Source organism: Haliotis rubra, unplaced genomic scaffold, assembly GCF_003918875.1.
Source record: "Haliotis rubra isolate DU_JTF1 unplaced genomic scaffold, ASM391887v1 Scf96, whole genome shotgun sequence".
NCBI classification, from domain to species: Eukaryota; Metazoa; Mollusca; class Gastropoda; order Lepetellida; family Haliotidae; genus Haliotis; species Haliotis rubra.
The window spans coordinates 870,908-898,853 of NW_025767701.1; the positions used below are offsets into that span (position 1 = coordinate 870,908).

Sequence of the window (27,946 nt, forward strand, 5' to 3'; positions counted from 1 at the left end):
ATCTGATAACTGTATATAAGTATCTCGGGATGTCTTGTAGGAACATTGGATGGAAGCAAGATAGACACCAATACCAGCTGACTTCGAGATCAACCCTAAGTCATGGGAAAGGTATGTTAGCATATTTTCCTTCTTGTTGAGTTCATCCACTAGCCTGTCTCGTAAACATACATAACATTATAGTTTATTCGGTTTTATGTTTACGAAACGTTCGGCATATCAATATAATGTCCCTTTCGGATACACTAGGGGGTTATCATGCAGAGGGTAGTTTGTGTTTAACGGTACGTTGCCCACGAACAAGGGTACGGTGCCGAGAGCCCACACATCATAATTAGCAAGTATCTGTGATCATCGTGTGGAAGGTACAACCGTTAATTCAATGTTCTCTAAGTTGAATATATTAACTTTTCTGTTGATTAGAACAGACCTGTGTTCAACAAGAATATGTCCAAGTTTCCAGATCTTGTCTCTGCACGGGTATTGAGATGAAACCGTCCCGGCTTCCCGGTAGTTACACACGTGTCCGTGAAGATCCGCTTTAGAATTGATCTTCAGTAACCCATGCTTGTCGTAAGAGGCGACTAGTGGGATCGGGTGGTCATCGGTTCCCAATTGTCCAGACCGCCGTCATGTAGCTGGAATATTGCAGAGTGCGGCGTAAAACTAAACTCACTCACTGACTGGTAGTTATGCATCTACCTTCGGATGCTGGTGATCTATAGCCCGTTGTTTACATTGTATTGTCCTAATCGAGTTTTAGAGATAGATACTAAAGGTGCTACATGTATTAAGTTGTCAATATATCAACTCACCTATAGCGTACCTAATTTTCATTTCAATTGATTTTACATTCCCATGCATTTAAAGGGCAGTTTACAGGAGAGAGTTCAACAACAGAAATCTGAAATAGTCTTTACATTTATGCTAATAATACAGGTGGTGTAAAAATAAAGATTAACGTTTTTGTTAAACAAATAAATGTTGAATGTTTGTGTTACAAACTTAATTATCGTTTCTTTCCTGAAGAAATATTAATATAAATGTTAAGTCTTGATAAATAAGTTTCCCGTCATGCATGCACATCTTTATCACAGCGTCCACTCTGTTTTTTTGTGCTTGAAAAAGACAGAGGTAAATCTTTCATTTGTATAGAAATGATTTATTACAGAGCTTGTAGAGCTGTTGGTATGTCTTACCAACTAGTTTACAATGTTGTAAACAAATTAGACAAGACAGGGACCGTTTCAAAAGCAAAACCGGGACGTAAAACCGTCCTTGACAACTTTGACAAGGGAGTTCTTAGACGCGCGGTCTAAAAACTTTAGGGGAAGAATAATATATATATTCTAAAGAAGCTACACCAGTGATTTCGTTAAATCTTTGGCCAATGTTGAAAACTAGATTAAACTGACCGAATTACATCCATATTTTTGCAATGAAATATACTGTTGACACGCTAAACATTTAATAAAACGTTGCACATTTCTACAATCAATCGATAAGATAACACAAGTGATAGGATTCTTTCCAATGTACAGTAATTCGTATGACACAAATGATCCCTTACATAACCAATACGTATACTATACGTACACATTTTCAACATTTTGAAGAAAACATCTATTGAGATGACCCCTCGCCCGAGCGTGTGCTCAGGTGTCAATTTCACCTGTCGATACCGTGCATGCTGATGACGCTATTTTCATCACTAAAAGCGCATTTTAAGGCATGTCTCTAAATTTATTCCCTCGGTCTACATTTGGTAGATGTTTCTTAAAGTGATATTTGTTATTTAAGTAACTGTAATACCTCTGAATTTTAAATATAAGTCAAAAAGCATTTTTCTAGCATTTCCGAAAGTACTTTGGTTTTATTTATTGCGTCTGTGATATTCTAGTTGGTTTTACTGTCCTTCGTCGACAGGTTTATATAACGTACATGTATTTATGATGAATTCAAACTTGTTAATAGTCACGATGTGGCTGAAATATTGCCGATGTGACTTAAAATGTAAACTCACTCACTTAATCACTCTTAGCCCCACGTGCGCATTATCTCCGATTAGATGGAAGTCGAAGGTACTTTTGAGAACGAATTTCTTCAGCTATGTTATTTATCGTAATATTCACTACATTACTCTCTGATCTGGAAACCGGCTAACTTCAAATGTTGATTCTTGCAGGTAGTGTGCATTCTGCTTCTATTACCTTTGGCTTGTTACTGCCAACTTCCTGGTAAGTATACTGCTTTAGTTTGTACACGCATACATGATTGAGCAATGTTTTAATATGCCATTCTTAAAACTCATGATAAATACAAATGATTTATAAAACCCTGCGAACGAAGCACAGTAAAGTTACTAGGTTATCCCATATTTGTTAAAACTAGATCGAGTAAAATTAACAATACACAATCAATTAATGATACGAGATAACAAAATGACAAGAAATCGCTAGAAACGGAAGTAAGGACACCATACTAAGGGACCTTGGGGACTTACAATACCCTTGCTTCCTGCACGGTTTCCTAGCAGGATTTGTTAGGTAATGTGAAGTGTGACTAAAGGAAACGCGTGGTCGCTTGGTTGATGCATGTCTTTATGTCATCGTAATGTAAGTCCCAATGGTTCCTAGTATGGTGATCTACCTTCAGTTGTTGGCGATCTATAGCCCATTTTTACATTGTATTGTCCAAAAATAGTTTTGTACTTTTAAAGATATATGCTAGCTAGTTTTAACTCAATGTGTGATAATCTAGTTGTTTTACTGTCCTTTGCTGACAGGGTTTATATATTATATGTATGTATATATTATGAATTTAGAACTAGTTTTAGTCACGATTTGGCTGAAATATTGCCGATTTGACTTTAGATATTAACTCACTCACTCGCTGTTTCTACTTTTTATTGTATGGCTTGTTTTCGTCACGATATGGCTGCAATATTGCCGATGTGACGTTAAATATTAACTCACTCACTCACTCACTTTATGTCATCATAATCGATATTCATAATGTCATTCACTGGATTGCCTAGGCCAGTCGCCATGCGGCTAGAAAGTTGTAGAATCTGACGTTATCCACGCATCACATATATTCACGCAGTGACGATTGCATGTATCAGTGGTCAAGCCAAGGCTTAGTATCCAAGGTGAAAAATGGCCTCAACACAGGTGGTGGCCTTCTTGCAATGAGTTTCTTTTAAATACATTCAACGTATTGCAGGTGGTTTTACGCCACTCCAAACAATATTCCAGCAATATCACGGCGGCGGACACAAGGAATGGACCCTATGCATTCTGCCAAAGTGGGGACCTTCAACATGACGGGCGAACTGTGCTACGCCACAACTCTTTATTCACTTAAGAAAACGGTGGCAGAACTAACATATGGATCAGATCAGGCCTAGAAATTTCCACAAGACTTCCCGAGTGTAAATATATTGCAACCTAACCCTTTAGACCAGTATATTTGCATGTGCTGTAAAAGCGCCAGACAACTGACATCCCTTTGTGCATTCTTTCAGAACAGTATATGGCAATTCGACGAGATCCATGTGAACAATTCACTGAACTGATTCACATAGTCACTCGATCCCCACACTACCCAGGAACCCCATTGGTTAACAATGACACAAGGTTGGCCCGAGGCTGGTACGCTGGGCCTGTTGGGTGGGAGCTGCTCAATGATGACCCAGGTTCATCGGACCGGTGTGGAACAAGGGATCCCATTTATAGAACAGGTAAAACAAGTACTTTTAGATATCTATGTTAAGACTTACGTTATGTCATCTATGTTAACGTAGCATCCATCATGTATTCGTTGTAAGTAAATGTGTCACTGGAAAGTAAGGATACATATTACACTACCAACATTCCCCATGCATTGATTGTAAGTGAGTGTGTCACTGGAAAGTAAGGATACATATTACACTACCAACATTCCCCTTGCATTGATTGTAAGTGAGTGTGTCTCTGCAAGTAGAGCTACATATTACACTACCAACAGTCACCAGGCATTGATTGTAAGTGAGTGTGTCACTGGAAAGTTAGGATACATACTACACTACCAACATTCCCCATGCATTGATTGTAAGTGAATGTGTCACTGCAAGTAAAGCTACATATTACACTACCAACATTCACCATGCATTGATTGTTAGTGAATGTGTCACTGGCAAGTAAGGATACATATTACACTACCAACATTCACCATGCATTGATTGTAAGTGAATGTGAATGTATGCATTGATTGTAAGTGAATGTGTCACTGTCAAGTAAAGATACATATTACACTACCAACATTCACCATGCATTGATTGTAAGTGAATGTGTCACTGGCAAGTGAAGCTACATATTACACAACCAACATTCACCATGCATTGATTTTAAGTGAATGTGTCACTGGCAAGTAAAGCTACATATCAAACTACCAGCATTCCCCATGCATTGATTGTAAGTGAATGTGTCACTGGCAAGTAAATATACACATTACACTACCAACATCCACAATGCATTGATTGTAAGTGAATGTGTCACTGGCAAGTAAAGCTACGTATTACACTATCAACATTCACAATGCATTGATTGTAAGTGAATGTGTCACTGGCAAGTAAATATACATATCACACTACCAACATCCACAATGCATTGATTGTAAGTGAATGTGTCACTGGCAAGTAAATACACATATTACGCTACTAACATTCATCATGCATTGATTGTAAGTGAATGTGTCACTGGCAAGTAAAGCTACATATCAAACTACCAGCATTCCCCATGCATTGATTGTAAGTGAATGTGTCACTGGCAAGTAAATATACACATTACACTACCAACATCCACAATGCATTGATTGTAAGTGAATGTGTCACTGGCAAGTAAAGCTACGTATTACACTATCAACATTCACAATGCATTGTTTGTAAGTGAATGTGTCACTGGCAAGTAAATATACATATCACACTACCAACATCCACAATGCATTGATTGTAAGTGAATGTGTCACTGGCAAGTAAATACACATATTACGCTACTAACATTCATCATGCATTGATTGTAAGTGAATGTGTCACTGGCAAGTAAATATACATATCACGCTACCAACATTCATCATGCATTGATTGTAAGTGAATGTGTCACTGGCAAGTAAATATACATATCACGCTACCAACATTCATCAAACATTGATTGCAAGTGAATATGTCACTGGCAAGTAAAGATACATATTACACTACCAACATTCACCAGGTGCTGCGTTTCAAACACCTGGTGCCATCACTATGCCATATACAGATGCTAAATTTCATAAAGTCGGAATCAAATAAAGAACTATTCATTATGCACAAATACTGAATAGGTTCTGTCTCTTTTATGTAAATAGCTATACAGTGACACTCTGCATACTTTCAGGTCGCACAATATAACGATATGTCGACCGTTTCGTTTCATTGAATATCAGTGTTTGTGAAATCTCATTAACACTAACATGACACAGAATATTGAAAACATAATTTCATCAACACTAAACGTAGACCTTGTTTTTTTCCTAAAATTAATATATACTGCAGATGAAATGATTATATCTAGAAAGTGAGTTTAGTTTCATGTCACGTTTGAGGAACATTTCATAATTATCATTATTTGTCGTTACCTGGGTATGAATCGTTTGGTCAAAGAATAAAACAAAGGTTTTCATTGTCCAGTCAAATGAAGGCGTAATGTGGCAGGTGTATTTCAGTGTAAATATATTATTTTAATCATATTATTATTCTCTCCTTTTAGCTATATTATTTCTAGTCAGTTTAAGGTTTAAGCTTTAGAGCTTGGGCTGTCTCACTAATTGCCCAAGCCATGACGCTTCTCGGCTGATTGGTCTCACTAACTCCATGCACAATTTCACTCATTCTGCATTGACTCTTGGACAGCTTAGACAGACACACAGTGTAACATTAAGCCCATAAGTCCCCCGTCCATACGACTGGTGCTGTGCCCGATTGTTGTGCATCCTTGTACCACCCACAGGGGTGTCGTTTATCGATCACATTCACCGAAATAAACAACCTCACACCCAAGCAGAGTGTTGGTAGTCTATGCCCACGTTGACCCTGCTATAGTAACGTGAGACATTACACTATGGCATAATGTCACCAGGATAGCATTTGAAATTATCTGAGTTTTAAATAATTTAGAAGGAAGGATTCACTATGGTAACAGTTTGCTTATCAACATACGGCACGTTGTACTCAGGAAGCCTCAGAGAGTACAAAATGCTTCAGTTCGGCTAATTCATTGCTGCAAGAAAACATCCAATACCAATATTGATGAATCTCTATTGGCTCCCCGTACAAGCTAAAATCGAGTTCACAGTTCTATCTTTGGACTACAGCTGTAACCATGACGTCGCTCCAGTATATCTGAAAGAACCTCTCCAGAAATATACTTCGAGCAAAAATCTGAGATCCAATGATCAACATCTGTTTACCACCCTTAAGATCAATCTCACATTCTCTCTGCAACGATCTTCCGCCTGATATCAAAACCTCCCCATCGTTAGCTGTCTTCAAGTCCAAACTTAAAACCCATCTCTTCTCCAAGTACTACCCTTGATACCTGCGCTTTGAGCAACCGCAAAGGATGGAAAATAGGGCATAATAAATGCACTTATTATCATCATTATTATTAAGTGCAAGTGATAATTTATCTCAAGGCGTTTTTGTTTCGTTGTATTTTATCCAGGTAAAATGGGCCCGACGTCCTTTATGTGCATTAGGGCCAACAATCGTCCCTGCAATATTTCATTCAACATCAATACAAGGATGTGTGGCGCCAGAGAGATATACGAGCTGAAAACACATCGGCCTCTATCAGCATTCTGCTTTGGTAAGTTGTTTCCTTATGTATATTACGTTTACATTAACATACCATATCACAATACACTTTGTCGACAGATATATAGTATGACCAGAAATTATTGAAAATGTTAGGAATATGTTTAATTGGATTTTTAGTATAAACAACCTTGACCAGCTATCAAGTGCTTGGTTTCATTCAAGAGAGACAACTCCGTTAATCCTTTTCATTAGTTTGTGAAGAGTTATCCCCCTTTGGTTACTTGCTCGCAGACGACATTTTCAGTGATCCTCAGTATGGATGATTTAGAGAAGAGGAAGTTGATTTTAGAGTATTATACCAAGGACATCAGATCGGCTAGAGTGATTTCAAGTAGAACACGCATCATTTTATCCACTGTTTATCGTGTTTTGAAAAATATTGCAAATGGATATGGCATTGAGCGCAGGGAGGCGCAGGTAGGCCCAGAAAATTGACTGTCGGTGACAGGAGGCGGCTTGGTATTCTTGTTTCTAAAAACAAACGAAGGAGTTTGGAAAACTTAAGGCTGGATATGATTGATAGAGGAACTGTGGCTGTCTGTAAGGAGACAATTAGAACTGAGCTGCATGCAATGGTTTGGCAGAAAAGTCGAGGAATTCCACCAGCGATCATGAAACCTGGAGCGAAGGAGCGAAGGTTGAACTGGTGCTTACAGCATAGAAATTTTAACTGGGACAATGTGATTTTCTCAGATGAAAGTTCTGTGTGGCTGTTTCCTAATACACTGAAATTCTGGAGCAAACAAACTGAAAAACCTTTGTATCAGAGCCCAAAGTACAGTCCGAAATTTAACGTGTGGGGTGGCATATCTGTGTTAGGGGCAACGCCCCTCTGTGTGTTTGAAGGGAATATGTAAAGTCAGCGGTACATAGATATTCTCGAGGGACATTTACTTCCATCTGCTCACGCGTTCTAAGGACAATTTTGGTTTTTCCAGCAGGACAACGACCCAAAACACCGTTTAATGCATTCACAGGCCTGGTTTCGGACCCAAATATGACATTATTAGATTGGCCAAGCTATAGCCCTGACCTAAATCCAATAGAAGATGTTTGGGCACTTATGAAGGAAAGTTTCAATGAGAAAAATCTGACAAATATTGCTGAAATGAAAGAAGAGGTGGTCCGATATTGGGACAGCATGGACCACGACTTTCTATCTTCTTTGATCAGTAGTATGCCCCGCCGCATTGAAGCCTGCATTGCTGCCCATGGTGACTTGACAAAATACTAACTGTTCACCTGTCTTTGAATCTGGTGTTATGTTCTGCTAATATTCACATTATAACGTGAGTAATGAGTGAAATTATTTTTAAAAAATACAATCTTTAAATTCTCAATACTTTCTGGTTGTACTGTATCACATAACATAACTTTGGTCACACGATACGGGTGAAATATTGTCGATGCGGCTATACTCACAGGTCCCTGCATCTTTCTTTATCAACAGCCTTCATGAGGAGCCTAAAAAAAACGTTAAAGAAACAGGATTTGAATTGCTGAAAAGTCAGTTAATTAACTAGATTATTGTCTGGCGTTCACATGCTTTGTTCTAGATAATAAGACAGACATAGATACCTCCTTGTCAAATTATTATCCGTCAATCCACACTGATATAGACACACACACACACACACACACACACACACACACACACACACACACACACACACACACATACATACATACATACATACATACATACATACATACATACATACATACATACATACATACATACATACATACATACATACATACATACATACATACATATATACATACATCCATACACACACATACATACATACGCATTTGGATATACCTCAATTCTTTTATACAGTGTAAGCCATCGGCCAATAGCTGTATAGGTTACATTATCCATGGCAAAACATGGTGTGTACAGTACAAATTCATAATTTGGACACCTTAGGTACATTGCAAGACAAACAAAGCCAGCTAAATAAATGATAAGTTTACAATCTCATGATGACATGAGGAATTTGAACTTAGCTTTACTTTGGAAAAGGTTGGTACAAACGGTTTTAGGTAAATGGTTCAAGTGGAACTGTTTAAATTTGGAACACAGAAAATGGTATTCATCCTCAATATAACCTTCATCGCATTGTAAACATAATCTATCATTTCTATCTATATTATAAAACATTCCCGGCTCAATTCGTAACTGATGTGAAAAACATCTAAACTGAGCGAGTGCTACTCTAAACTTCTTCACGTTAATTACATTTAAGTACAATTATGCCCTGAAAATTTATATTTTGAAGTAAGAACACGACATAGATGTGCTGCCATTTTAAAGTGAACTATGAATACATTTAAGCAGACTCTTAAATTCAGATAAATGTGTGCACAGATTCAATACAATCATTCTGACAGAATCCTCACACCTCGGCACCATAGTGCAACATAACAGATATTGTCATAGTAAATATCGTAAGATATATTTTAAGAATACCAAATAAAGTATTGTTACCTTGCAAAGCTGCATAAGAACATTGACTAGAGCAACACAAACCCCTTGTAAATGTTATACCTCGATGCTTATATGAAGCTTTTTAGCTATATATAGCTTCCAGTTTCCTACCATTATAAAGCCTTTCTCTGTTTGATAAAAAAAAACACCTTTCATAAAAACGACAACTTTGACTAATCTAGATTGACCTTGAGACAATATTCGATCTACAACTTTTACTAAATATCGATACACATGTATGCTGATGTAACCCTCCAATGGTATCAGAAAACGTGAGATGTCATCCGCGAAAAGAGGAATAAATATCTGAATAACATCAGGATGTAATTGAATGCATGGACCTTAACTTCGTTCTACCTCAACAACCAACTTGATGATAAAAATTGAAAACAACAGAGGGTTTAATACACAGCCCTGACAAACACCACATGAACAAGGGAAGACATTTGACAATTTATCAAATTTACACTAGCCTTAACGGATGATTAGATGGACTGTAAATTATGAACCATTTGGAGAGAAACACCTCTAGATTTCAAAACTGACTATAATTTCAAAAGGCTTACACTGTCGAATGCTTTTGCAAAATCCACGAATAAACAATAAAGTTTAACCTTTAGCTTACTAATATATCTCTAGATAAGTGACTGAAGGACAAAAATATCAATGGTGGAGTAATCATGGTGGAAACCATGCAGTTTTATCATACCAATAAGTTCAACTCCTGTTTAGTATAGGCACAGAAAGCTTGCTAAATACACTCAGAAGAAATCAATACCTGTTAGACGGAGAATGTATATCACCTTTCTTACATATAGGAAAAATTACCTAGATTCTGGAAAGTAAGTATGGTCAAACATGACATTGAAAAGCATTGTAAGATATTGTACAAGAATGTATGTTGTTTATTTGAAAAATACTGGAATTCTTAAATCAACAGTTGGTGATTTGTCGTACTTCAGTCCATCAATGGCGGTTAAAATTTCCTCTTGTGTAATAATAAAGTCTAAACTGAAGCGTTTCATATCATCACAATTATCAGTGTCAGTCTCATCACTAACAATGTCTTCTCAGCAGTAACATCATCTGATAAAAAACAGGTTTTTGAAATGTTCAGCCCATTCAACAATGATTATAGTAGGAACACGGTTATAAGGGTTATGTGACAGTCCTTTTAATGTAGACCAACATGATTTACTATAATGGGGATTGTTGAAATACCTCTATAAACGGAGTGTGTATATCTCCTTTCTCACATGAATGAATGACAGCTTCCAACCAAGATTCTTGAAATGAAGCATGTTCAAACATGACATTGGAAATCACTGTAAGTAATGGTACACGACTGTCTGTTGTACATTTGAAAACATTGTGGAATTCCTTACAATTATCAGAGTCAGTCTCAACATTAACATTGTCTTCTTCAGCAGCAACATCCTCCGACGAAACAGAGTTTTTTTTAAATAGTCAGCCCAGGCAAGAATGGTTTTATTGGGTTGCAACACAATTAAAAGGGTTATGGGACAGTCCGTTTAATGTAGACCAACATGATTTACTAACATGGGGACTTGTAAAAATTTTATTACTCACATTCCGGTCTCTAATATGATTACTTAACATTCCGGTCTCTAATATGATTACTTAGAGGACATCATTTTAAGAGGGGCGGTGGGGTAGCCTAGTGGTTAAAACGTTCGCTCGTCACGCCGACGACCGGGTTCGAATCCCCACATGGGTACAATGAGTGAAGCCCATTTCTGGTGTCCCCCGCCGTGATATTGCTGGAATATTTCTAAAAGCGGCGTAAAACCAAACTCAGTCAGTCAGTCATTTTAAGAAGTCATTCCATTTTTGATCTATAGAATCTATATTCGGCATCAAACCATGGTTCGGAGTGTACGGGTCTAGTTTCCTTATAGTGTTTCATACTACCGGCTGCTTCACATATCGCATCAGTAAACAGCCTCATCAGTTTCTTCAACGCATAGTGTACATTTCTAAACAAATTGTCAACAACTGCACGTAACAACATGTTCTCCCTGAAATGTTTGAGATACTTTGATTCCCACACATAACGTCAGACACACGTATTGCATGTACACCTTCAGTGCTATTGTTGGCAGCAGGATCACGTGACAGAAATTAGCACGTTAACGGTAGATGGAATGACTCGGCTCGTGAAACAACTTCAGAGTGTTTACTATATAGAGATAGGCTGTTAGATACACTAATATAATCGATTTCACCTGATCCATTCTGATTAATAAACTTAATATTGGAATCTGTACCACAACGGCCGTGATGGGCATACTTAGAGCAGCACACATACTCACCAGAACTCGACCAGTACTGTTGATAATATTATCACACGATGACCTATCGATATTCACACTATCCTCGAACGACGACAATGGCATGTCCTCATCCCCTAAAATATCAGAGATATCATTATCGGTGACATCGGATAGATAGCATTGGAGTCGCCACCAACAATCACATGCATATTTTTTTTTATAGACCCGAGTACTTCAATAAAGAGTTATAAAATAGCGTGATACCACACTTAATCTGTTTGTGTGCATATCAGGTAGGTCTACATCAGTTTACATATATGCGGGCACAAAGGACGTCTTTATCCAGTGAACATGCGGTCTTGTCAAATATCAAGAATACAGCATCCTGTAGAAGTTTTCACGTAAATATTATGTGACCTTTTCACAAGAGCAGTTATTCCTCCTGAAGGCCTTCCTCTAATAACTATTTAAGAGCGTTGATGCTTTAAGCTATGTGATCATGGAAAATATGGCCATAAACATAATCAACAGTCCGTGTTTTTTTAAGTCCAATAATATATGAGTCAGTGATGTAGTCGTTAAAACATGTATCGGAAACCAGAGATTTAGGAAACCAGAGATATTCCAAGAAAGAAACAGTGTGCATAGGTTCAACGTCGTGCTATTGTGTAGATGGGTGTGACCACACCCCTATATACTTGTGGAAGGTGTGTTTACATAAAGTGTCCGCTGCATTGGAGTTAGATGTGCCTCTGTTACTACCACCTCGCCGTTCCTGAAGTTGCCACGTTTGTTCTGTGCTTGTAGATCTTTAACTTTTTTAAATAAGCAGAAAGATACACACATACATTTATCTTGCCTCACAAATAAAAGTCGTTTTCTTATTGGCTGAGCGCTCTTCTATTATTTGCAATGTACCCCGCTTACAAGCGAGCAATATTTTCTGTGTACCCCGCTGGAAATGCCGAACTCATTTGGTATTTCATAGTAGTAATTGTTTATCTCGAATAACATTGAATCACGTATGATGTACGGAAATTACCGATGTTTTGCGAATGCAAATCGATTGAAGGGAGATAACTCTGCCTTATTTTTTCTTGTCGTCTGGTACTCCATGCTATGACCCGATACCCATGCCTCAAATAGATCAAAACAGCCATCGAGGTGTTCGGTAATGTAAATACGTTGTTCAACTTATAATGTATACACACACATAGATACATACATATACATGTACATGAATACCCACATACACATGTTGATGCACCCACACCTAGGCGTATCCAGAGGCGGAGGGTGGGGTGGGGTGGGGTGGGGTTAGGTGCACCTCCACCCCCTATTTCCCCTTTCTGAACTGCGCACCACTCCACCCCCCTCCTTAAAAAGCTGTATCCGCCTCTGACACGCATACAGACGCATATGAATACACATACACACACATATGGATCAACACATACACACACACATATGGATCAACACATACACACACATATATGGATCAACACATACACACACATATGGATCAACACATACATACATATGGATCAACACATACACACACATATGGATCAACACATACACACACATATGGATCAACACATACACACATATGGATCAACTCATACACACGTATCGATCAACACATACACACACATATATATGGATCAACACATACACACACACATATGGATCAACACATACACACAAATATGGATCAACACATACACACACATATGGATCAACACATACAGACACATATGGATCAACACAAACACACACACATATGGATCAACACATACACACACACATATGGATCAACACATACACACACATATATGGATCAACACATACCACACATATGGATCAACACATACATACATATGGATCAACACATATACACGCATATGGATCAACACATACACACACATATGGATCAACACATACACACGCATATGGATCAACGCATACACACGTATCGATCAACACATACACACACATATATATGGATCAACACATACACACACACATATGGATCAACACATACACACAAATATGGATCAACACATACACACACATAAGGATCAACACATACACACACATATGGATCAACACAAACACACACATATGGATCAACACATACACACACATGGATCAACACATCAACACATACACACAACACATCAATACACACCACACATGGATCAACACATACACACACACATATATGGATCAACACATACACACACACACATATGGATCAACACATACACACACATACATATGGATCAACACATACACACACATATATGGATCAACACATACACACACATATGGATCAACACATACACACATATATGGATCAACACATACACACGCATATGGATCAACACATACACACATATGGATCAACACATACACACACATATGGATCAACACATACACACACATATATATGGATCAACACATACTCACACACATATGGATCAACACATACACACAAATATGGATCAACACATACACACACATAAGGATCAACACATACACACACACATATGGATCAACACAAACACACACACATATGGATCAACACATACACACACACATATGGATCAACACATACACACACACATATATGGATCAACACATACACACAACACATATGGATCAACACATACACACACACATATGGATCAACACATACACACACATATGGATCAACACATACACACACATATGGATCAACACATACACACATATATGGATCAACACATACCACACATATGGATCAACACATCCACACATATGGATCAACACATACACACATATGGATCAACACATACACACACACATATGGATCAACACATACACACATATATGGATCAACACATACACACACATATGGATCAACACATACACACACATATATGGATCAACACATACACACACATATGGATCACATACACACATACACACATATGGATCAACACATACACACACACATATATGGATCAACACATACCACACATATGGATCAACACATACACACACATATGGATATGGATCAACACATACCACACATATGGATCAACACATACACACACACATATGGATCAACACATACTACACATGCATCATATATGGATCAACACATCAACACACACATATGGATCAACACATACACACACATATGGATCAACACATACACACGCATCATATGGATCAACACATACACACACATATGGATCACATACACACACATGGATCAACACATACACACATATATGGATCAACACATACACACACATATGGATCAACACATACATACACACATATGGATCAACACATACATACACATATGGATCAACATACACACACATATGGATCAACACATACACACATATGGATCAACACATACACACACATATGGATATGGATCAACACATACACACACATATGGATCAACACATACACACACATATGGATCAACACATGCACACACATATGGATCAACACATGGACACACATATATGGATCAACACATACACACATATGGATCAACACACACACACACACACATGGATCAACACATACATACACACATATATGGATCAACACATACACACATATATGGATCAACACATACACACATATATGGATCAACACATACACATACATATGGATCAACACATACACACATATGGATCAATCATTACACACATATGGATCAACACATACATGGATCATTCACATACACACATATGGATCAACACATATACACACACATATGGATCAACACATACACATACATATGGATCAACACATACACACATATATGGATCAACACATACACACACACATATGGATCAACACATACACACATATGGATCAACACATACACACACATATGGATCAACACATACACACACACATATGGATCAACACATACACACATATGGATCAACACATACACACACATATGGATCAACACATACACACACATATGGATCAACACATCAACACACACATATGGATCAACACATACACACATATATGGATCAACACATACACACACATATGGATCAACACATACACACACATATATGGATCAACACATACCACATATATGGATCAACACATACACACATGGATCAACACATACACACATATGGATCAACACATACACACACATATGGATCAACACATACACACACATATGGATCAACACATACACACACATATGGATCAACACATACACACACATATATGGATCAACACATATACACACATATGGATCAACACATACACACATATGGATCAACACATACCACACATATGGATCAACACATACACACATATGGATCAACACATACACACACACATATGGATCAACACATACACATATGGATCAACACATACACATATGGATCATATGGATCAACACATACACACACATACACACATATGGATCAACACATACACACACATATGGATCAACACATACACACATATGGATCAACACATACACACATATGGATCAACACATACACACACACATATGGATCAACACATACACACATATATGGATCAACACATACACACATATGGATCAACACATACACACATATGGATCAACACATACACACATATGGATCAACACATACCACACATATGGATCAACATGGATCAATCACATACACATATGTATGGATCAACACATACACATACACACATATGGATCAACACATACACACACATATGGATCAACACATACACACATATGGATCAACACATACACACATATGGATCAATCATATCACACATACATCAACACACACATATGGATCAACACACACACACATATGGATCAACACATACACACATATGGATCAACACACACACATATGGATCAACACACATCACACACATATGGATCAACACATACACACACATATGGATCAACACATACACACACATATATGGATCAACACATACACATATGGATCACATGCACATACATATGGATCAACACATATACACACATATGGATCAACACATTACACACATATGGATCAACACATACACACATATGGATCAACACATACAATACGCGTATATGGATCAACACATACACACATATATGGATCAACACATACAACACACATACATGGATCAACACATACACACACATATATGGATCAACACATACACACACATATGGATCAACACATACACACATATGGATCAACACATACAACACATATATGGATCAACACATACATACACATATGGATCAACACATACCACACATATATGGATCAACATACCACACATATGGATCAACACATACCATTCACATATGGATCAACACATACCACACATATGGATCAACACATACCACACATATATGGATCAACACATACACACATATGGATCAACACATACACATATATGGATCAACACATGTACACGTATCGATCATGGACCACCACATATATGGATCAACACATTACCACATATGGATCAACACATATCAACACATACCACATATGGATCAACACATACCACACATGGATCATCAACACATATCAACACATGCATGGATCAACACATACACACACATATGGATCAACACATACACACACATATGGATCAACACATACACACACATATGGATCACACATATGGACACACATATGGATCAACACATCATACACATATGGATCAACACATACACACATATGGATGGATCATACACAACAACAATACATATGGATCAACACATACCACACATATGGATCAACACATACACACACACATATGGATCAACACTATACACATATATGGATCAACATACCACATATGGATCAACACACCACACATATGGATCAACACATTACATATGGATCAACACACGCATGGATACACATATGGATCAACACACATACATATGGATCAACACATATATGGATCAACACATACACATATGGATCACATATATGGATCACCATGGAACACATTACACACACATATGGATCAACACACCTTACATGGATGCACACATATGGATCAACACATACACATATATGGATCAACACATACCACACATATATGGATCAACACATACACACACATATGGATCAACATATCACACAATATGGATCAACACATACACATATGGATCAACATACCACACATATGGATCAACACATATACACACATGGATCAACACATATGGGATCAACACATACCTCACATATGGATCAACACATATATGGATCAACACATACACACATATGGATCAACACATACCACACATATGGATCAACACATACACACACATATGGATCAACACATTACACATATTATATGGATCAACACATACCACACATATGGATCAACACATACACACACATTATGGATCAACACATACACACATTATATGGATCAACACATATATGGATCAACACATACCACACATATGGATCAACACATACACACATACATATATGGATCAACACACATATGGATCAACACACATATGGATCAACACATACCACATATGGATCAACACATTATACATATGGATCAACACATACACACATATGGATCAACACATACACACATATGGATCAACACACATACACACATATGGATCAACATTGACATACACACATACAACACATACCACATATGGATCAACACATACACACATGCATATGGATCAACACATACACATATATGGATCAACACATATCATATGGATCAACACATACCATACATTGGATCAACACATACATGGATCAACACATACCACACATACATCACATATCACATATGGATCAACACATATACACACACATATGGATCAACACACACATATGGATCAACACACACACATGGATCAACACATTACATATATGTGGATAACATATGGATCAACACATATACACACACAATATATGGATCAACACATAACACATATCAACACATATACACATATGGATCAACACATACATACACATATGGATCAACACATACACACATAATCAACACATATGGATCAACTTACATTACCATATGGATCAACACATACCATATCATATATGGATCAACACATCAACATATGGATCAACACATTATATGGATCAACACATACACATATATGGATCAACACATACATACATATGGATCAACACATATACGTATGGATCAACACATACCACATATATGGATCATGGATCACATATACCACATATATGGATCAACACATTCACACATATGGATCAACATACCACATATATGGATCAACACATACCACACATAATCGATCAACACATACACATGGATGGATCAGCACATACCACATATGGATCAACATACATATGGATCAGCACATACACACATATGGATCAACACATACACGTTGGACATATACACATATGGATCAACACATACACACATATGGATCACATACCACACATATGGATCAACACATACATATGGATCAACACATACCACACATATGGATCAACACATACCATCATATGGATCAACATACATACCACATTGACATATGGATCAACATTATACCACACATATGGATCAACACATACACACATATGGATCAACACATACACACATATGGATCAACACATACACACATACATGGATCAACACATGGATCCACATATGGATCACACACATACACACATATGGATCAACACATACCAATGGATCACATATGGATCAACACATACACACATATATGGATCAACACATACCACACATATGGATCAACACATACACACACATATGGATCAACACATACCACATATATGGATCAACACATACATGGATCACACATATATGGATCAACATACCACATATGGATCAGCACATACCACATATGGATCAACACATTACCACACATATGGATCAACACATACACACGCATATGGATCAACACATACACACGCATATGGATCAATCACACACATATGGATCAACGCCACACATATGGATCAACACATACACATATGGATCAACACATACACACATATGGATCAACACATACACACACATATGGATCAACACATACACACATATGGATCACATATGGATCAACACATACCACACATGGATCAACACATACACACATCGATCATATGGATCAACACATACCACACATATGGATCAACACATACACACGCATATCAACACATACATTTAACATCAACACACATATGGATCAACACATACTATCACACACATATGGATCAACACATACACATATGGATCAACACATTCACCTATCACACGTATGGATCAACACATACCACACATATGGATCAACACATACCACACATATGGATCAACACATACCACATATGGATCAACATTACCACATACACACACATGGATCAACACATACACACATATGGATCATATGGATCAACACATACCACACATATGGATCAACATACCACACATCACATATACTCACATATGGATCAACACATACCACATATATGGATCAACACATACACATATGGATCAACACATACCACACATATGGATCAACACATACACACATACCACATTATATATGGATCAACATTATACTCACATATGGATCAACACATACACACGTATCAGATCAACACATACCACATACATATGGATCAACACATATACATACACACATATGGATCAACGGATCATCACACATATGGATCAACATACGGATCACATATGGATCATATGGATCAACACATACACACATATGGATCAACACATATCAACACATATGGATCAACACACTACATACCACACATATGGATCAGCACATACACAATACATATGGATCAACACATACACCACATATGGATCAACACATACCACAACACACAGGGATCAATACACACATATGGATCAACACATACCACCACACATATGGATCAACACATACCACATCATATGGATCAAACCGGATCATACCATACCACATATATGGATCAACACACATATGGATCAACACATACATATGGATCAACACATCAACACATACCACATATATGGATCAACACATACACACACAACATATGGATCAACACATACACACACATATGGATCAACACATACCATTATGGATCAACACATACTACACACATATGGATCCACATATATGACCACACATATGGATCAACACACATACCACACATATGGATCAACACATACCACACATATGGATCAACACATACACACATATATGGATCAACACATATATATGGATCAATGCCCATTACATGGATCGCACACATATGGATCAACACACACACACATATGGATCAACACATACACACATATGGATCAACACATATCGATCACACATACATATGGATCAACACATACCAGCATATGGATCAACACATACACATACATACCACACATATGGATCAACACATTACATACCATATGGATCAACACATACACACATATGGATCAACACATACACACATATGGATCAACACATACACACATATGGATCAACATACCACACATATGGATCAACAATATATGGATCAACACATACACCATATGGATCAACACATACACACATATGGATCAACACATACCACATAATATGGATCGCATCGACACACATATGGATCAACACATACATATGGATCAACACATACACACACATATGGATCAACACATACACATATGGATCAATGGATCCACACATATGGATCAACACATTACTCATCATATCGATCAACACATGATACAACACGTAATAACACATATGGATCAACACATACACATGATCAACATACACACACACACACACATGGATCATACACACGTATCGATCAACACATACGCACATATATGGATCAACAACACATTACAACATACACGTATCGATCAACACATACACACATATATGGATCAACACATTACCACATATGGATCACACACACATGGATCACACACACACACATGGATCAACACATACACACGCATATGGATCAATATTATTACCACGCATATGGATCAACATTAACATATGGATCAACACACTTACCGCATATGGATCAACACATTTACGCACATGGATCAACACATACATACACACGTATGGATCAACACCTGATACAATACACATATATGGATCAACACATACCCACACATATGATCAACACATACCACACATATGGATCAACATACCACACATATGGATCAACACATACACATATGGATCAATACATACTATACATTACATTGGATCAACACATACCGATCAACATATGGATCAAGATACCACACATGGATCACAGCACATACCAATACATATGGATCAACACATACCACACGTATGGATCAACACATACGCACATATATCATCAACACATGCACATATGGATCAACATACACATATGGATTCCCATCACATACAATGCACATATGGATCAACATTACAATACCACGCATATGGATCAACACATACCATATGGATCAACACATCACACATATGGATCAACACATACCACATATCGATAAACACATACCACATATATGGATTCAACACATACACATATGCGGATCAATATTGATACCATGGTATCGATCAACACATTATATGACCACTGGATCAATCTGTCATTAATATTGATTTCATCATCGCATATGTTTGATCAACAACATGCATTTAAGGACGTCAATATAACTGACCAACGCCATTACATGACCAACATATTACTACTGCCGGAACGTCATGGATTCAACACATACGGAATCATCGTATCGATTCATTAATACCATTACATAATTGCCATTGGTTAAGGACCAACATTACGGCCATATATGGATTCCGGACCGGCATAATGATCAACATGATACACGTATCGATCCAATTACATAACAATATTATTACGGATCAACAGCCGCCATGAATACGGCGAACGTCGAATACCACATAATATGGATCATACGTCTCACATAATTCAACATACCACATACGGATCAAACATTATTGCCACTATCGTATATGGATCGTCAGTACCGATGAATCAACATTATTAACGTTGACCATATTACCGTAATGATCGGTCATTACGCTTCCAAACATATAACAATGTTCCGGCTGGCCATATGGACCAACATATGGCCATTGGTTGATTCAACATTAACGGCTGCTGGCGATCTACCACGCATACGCCATGAATCAATTTGTTACCATATGGATCACGGCCATATGCAGACCAACATACCGTTATTGACTTTCAACATGTCGAATCGCCGAAGGCCACGACCTGGAATTGATTATTAATACCGGATCTGCCAGCGATACAATGGCATAATGGACCGTCATTATTACGCTGCTGAACGTCATTACACATATGGATTCGGTCAATGTCAATCTACGGCAACGCATAATATACCGATATGGATCAATCATTAATACCGCCACATGGACCACGCATATGGATCAACATTATATGAATCGCCATAGCGGATCAACACGCCAATATAAGTGGGGATCCAACACCATACGCCACATATGGGATTCATCAAGGCGCGATCAACATTATACACACGTAATGATCTGGATCACATACACAGGTTGGATCGAAACATACCATATGGATCAACGTCATACACCACATATGCGATTCGTCGGTATAACCGCATATAAGGAATCGTCACCGCCATATGGATCAACACATAATAACAATACATAAGTAACGTCGGTTAACGTCACGGATTGTCATACAGCATATATGGATTCCCAACATTGATGACCGCTCCGTCCATTAACGGTTATGGACCGTTTTGGCTTAACGCATACCGCCATTGGTTATCGATTCAACATACATTACCGTGCACGACCGGGAATTGCTTTCATATGGATCAATCACATTGGCTATTGGCCATTGCATATGCTGGATCTCAACATGGATCAAATACACGGCGATCCACATACTGGCTATGATGGCGGATTCAACATGACATAAATTCAATAAATGGATCAATATTACCTGCGCCATTATTGGCGAATCGCATCATACGCCATATGGAATCTGCAACATACATACCAGCGTCGACCCGTCGGCCGCAGATCCGCATACCATCGGTATGGATCAACAGAGAAATGTCGATGGTATGGATCAAATCGGCGCTACCGCCGCCGAATCGCCATTACCTGATCAATACCGTCAACGCGACCACGCCCACATATATGGATCAAACACATGCAATATGACCCACGCCAGCGGCGACGAATACATACACACGAAGCGCGACCCGTAACCGCATCCAAACGTACGCACAAATATACGTGAATCACGCCATTATTGGCGATCAAATAATACCTATTGCTGGATCAACACTATGCTGGTTGATCAACAATGAATGTTGATCAAATACACCGCATATAGACTGCAACATGCCGCCATAATCTGGCGATATACCAGCATGGATCAACACATACTCCACAGCCATATATGGATCAACACATACACAGAGCGACCACACATATGGGATCGGAACAACACCATCGAATCGTCACCGGCAACAATATGCGGATCACATGGATCAACATACACACCATATGGACCAGGATCAACACATATTACACATAGTTGATCAACATATACATATGGACTCAACATACCGCAGAACGTACGCTGGACCCATCAGGGAGATATGCTCCAACTGCCCACATACCCACATACATGGATCGTTACAATATATGATCGGGCGACATCACGGTTTGGATCAACACATACCGGTTACGGATCATGTCACGCTGGCCGCTACGGATTCGCAATGCGCCGCCACGTGACCAGCCACGGTTGCTGGATCGCTGGCTGGCCACATACGGAATAATCGCCATCAATATTACTTCCTGACCAACGTCACCGCCATATGGCGGGATCGCGTTCCAGCCACAACGCCTGGAATACGTTGGTGACCGCAGCACCTGGCAGACCATTACACAAATACATAACGAATCACCGCCATGGATCAACACTACTGGCCAGCATTAGCGCAATCGTGCCTGCGCCGCTATCGACTGCTCACATGTCACCAGCCATACCATTGGCCATTACGGATTCCAACATGCCATACCATATGGCGGAGATCAAACACACATATTGATACCAACACATACACACACATGCCATGGAGTGGGCGGATCACGGCTACCACATACGATAAATACAATACATTCATTCATCATTATTACCATTGATACAGAATCGGTCATCGATACGGCAACACATAAGCGGGATCGCGTTACGGTTGAGGGTTGTGGATCAACGCCGTTGCCGCACGCATGGAGCGACTCAACACCTACCGATCATCGATAAGCGATTATATGCGCGAACGTCGCCGCTAATCGCGGTTACGGATTAACATATTGCCATTGGCGGGTTAACGTTCGGCCGCATGCCACGGTCGTTGTTGTTGGCGACCGTACGGCTACAGCGCTATTGCATTATACGCTAATCGCAAATGGATCGTTCATCCTTAAGCATATATGTCGAACACGGAAGGCTACGCAAGAAGCGCGGATCAACATTGATACCGGCGGTATTATGAATCGGCGCCATATCGACTCGCCATGCGGATCGAATGGCAATTTGCCAGCCATGGATCTTCGTCAATAAGGTACAGCGCATCAATGGATGATACCGCGATCAACATAGTCGCCACCATTACAAATACCATATGCTGGATCCAAATATTATACGGTTATGATCAACACATACAATGCAATGATCGTCGCGCTGGCGGCATCCGGAACACATACTGCCGTGGTATCGAATCGCGCCGCCGCATATATGGATCAACACATACCAGCGGCTATATGGGAATCACCACGGGCGTCGCTGTCAAGGGCGGATCAACAATATCCGTGATCAACGTCGAAATGCTGGGCGGTGGAATCTACGCGATCAACATTACGGCCATATGGATCAACACATACACACGTATGGATCAACACATACCACAATATATGGATCAACACATACACACACATATGGATCAACACATACACACACATATGGATCAACACATACACACACATATGGATCAACACATACACACATATGGATCAACACATACCACACATATGGATCAACACATACACACACATATGGATCAACACATACACACATATGGATCAACACATACCACACATATGGATCAACACATACACACATATATGGATCAACACATACACACACATATGGATCAACACACACACATATGGATCAACACACACACACATATGGATCAACACATACACACATATATGGATCAACACATACCACATATATGGATCAACACATACCACACATATGGATCAACACATACACACATATGGATCAACACATACACACATATGGATCAACACATACACACACACATATGGATCAACACATACACACGTATCGATCAACACATACACACATATATGAATCAACACATACCACACATATGGATCAACACATACACACACACATATGGATCAACACATACACACGTATCGATCAACACATACACACATATATGGATCAACACATACCACACATATGGATCAACACATACACACACACACATATGGATCAACACATACACACATATGGATCAACACATACACACACGCATATATGGATCAACACATACCACACATATGGATCAACACATACACACACATATGGATCAACACATACACACACATAGATGGATCAACACATACACACACATATGGATCAATACATACACACGCATATATGGATCAACACATACACACACATATGGATCAACACATACCACGCATATGGAACAACACATACACACACATATGGATCAACACATACACAAACATATATGGATCAACACATACACACACATATGGATCAACACATACATCCACATATGCATCAACACATACACACATATGGATCAACACATACACACGCATATGGATCAACACATATACACACATATGGATCAACACATACACACACACACATATGGATCAATACTTACACACACACACATATGCATCAACACATACACACGCATATGGATCAACGCATACACACACACATATGGATCAACACATACACACACATATGGATCAACACATACACACACATATGGATCAACACATACACACACATATGGATCAACACATACACACACACATATATGGATCAACACATACACACGCATATGGATCAACACATACACGCACATATGGATCAACACATACACACACATATGGATCAACACATACACACACATATGGATCAACACATACACACATATGGATCCATACATACACACGCATATAGATCCACACATTGATACATTGCTATATAAATCCATACTCATTACATCACATCACATTACATTACAAGAAATAAAGAATAAAATTACTTGATACACAACTTGTTTCTTCCAGAATGCACCGGGCGTAAACTGGACATCCTCATCATTTCCGATGTGTCACGCTCAGTGACCCACTCCGTGTTTGAGAAAATGAAACATTTTCAACGGTCATTGATATCATGGATTGGTGTAAGCCAGCAGACTAACGCTGTCGCTTTGATGGAGTTTTCAAGTACCCCCAGAGTACTTATTCCTTTGGACTCACCTTCTTCAAGGAGCAAACCAGCTCTCCAATCAATGATAAACCAACAACAATATGAAAACGGACCTTCGACCGATCTCGCCGATGCCCTCGACATGGCAGTAACAGAGGTTTTCACTGCACAGAAGGGTGACCGGGCAGATGCTGACAACATGGTGATCTTGTTCACTGATGGCTTGCTTTGCAAGTCAGAGAAGGAAGACCTGGCTGCTTATATTGGTCAGCTTTCTGCGAAAGCAGAAGTATTTGTTGTTGCAAGCAGGGGGGTAAATACCGTTATTAGGGAAATTGCTTCGAAACCTGAGGGTAACCACATCGTCAACCTTGAAGGAGCAGGGGCAGTAGCGATGTTTAGGAGGAAGATTATGCCATGTCAATCCTTAAAGCGCTAGGTGTGCAGTATGGTAGCCTATTTTTGGTTGCTGGCGCCCTGGCGCTGTAGCCCTTTTTAATAATGTACAGTTATGCGTAGTGATATATTTGGTACACTTTGATTAACGGATTGTCCCAGTCATCAAATGACTGAAATTATGAAAACGGGACTATGAATTATAACTCACTCACTCATGTACAATAAAAAAATGCATCTA

At 38.6% G+C, this 27,946-nt stretch overlaps 1 protein-coding gene across 1 annotated transcript; it reads left to right on the forward strand.

Annotated features, from left to right (window-relative positions):
- On the forward strand, nt 1-27,946 carry LOC124265109 (cartilage matrix protein-like). The gene is made up of 6 exons (XM_046699898.1): nt 1-111; nt 2,186-2,237; nt 3,527-3,742; nt 6,738-6,881; nt 27,168-27,732; nt 27,836-27,946. Exons 1-6 carry the CDS (start codon nt 103-105, stop codon nt 27,852-27,854), a joined length of 1,005 nt encoding a protein of 334 aa, XP_046555854.1. The 5' UTR covers nt 1-102; the 3' UTR covers nt 27,855-27,946.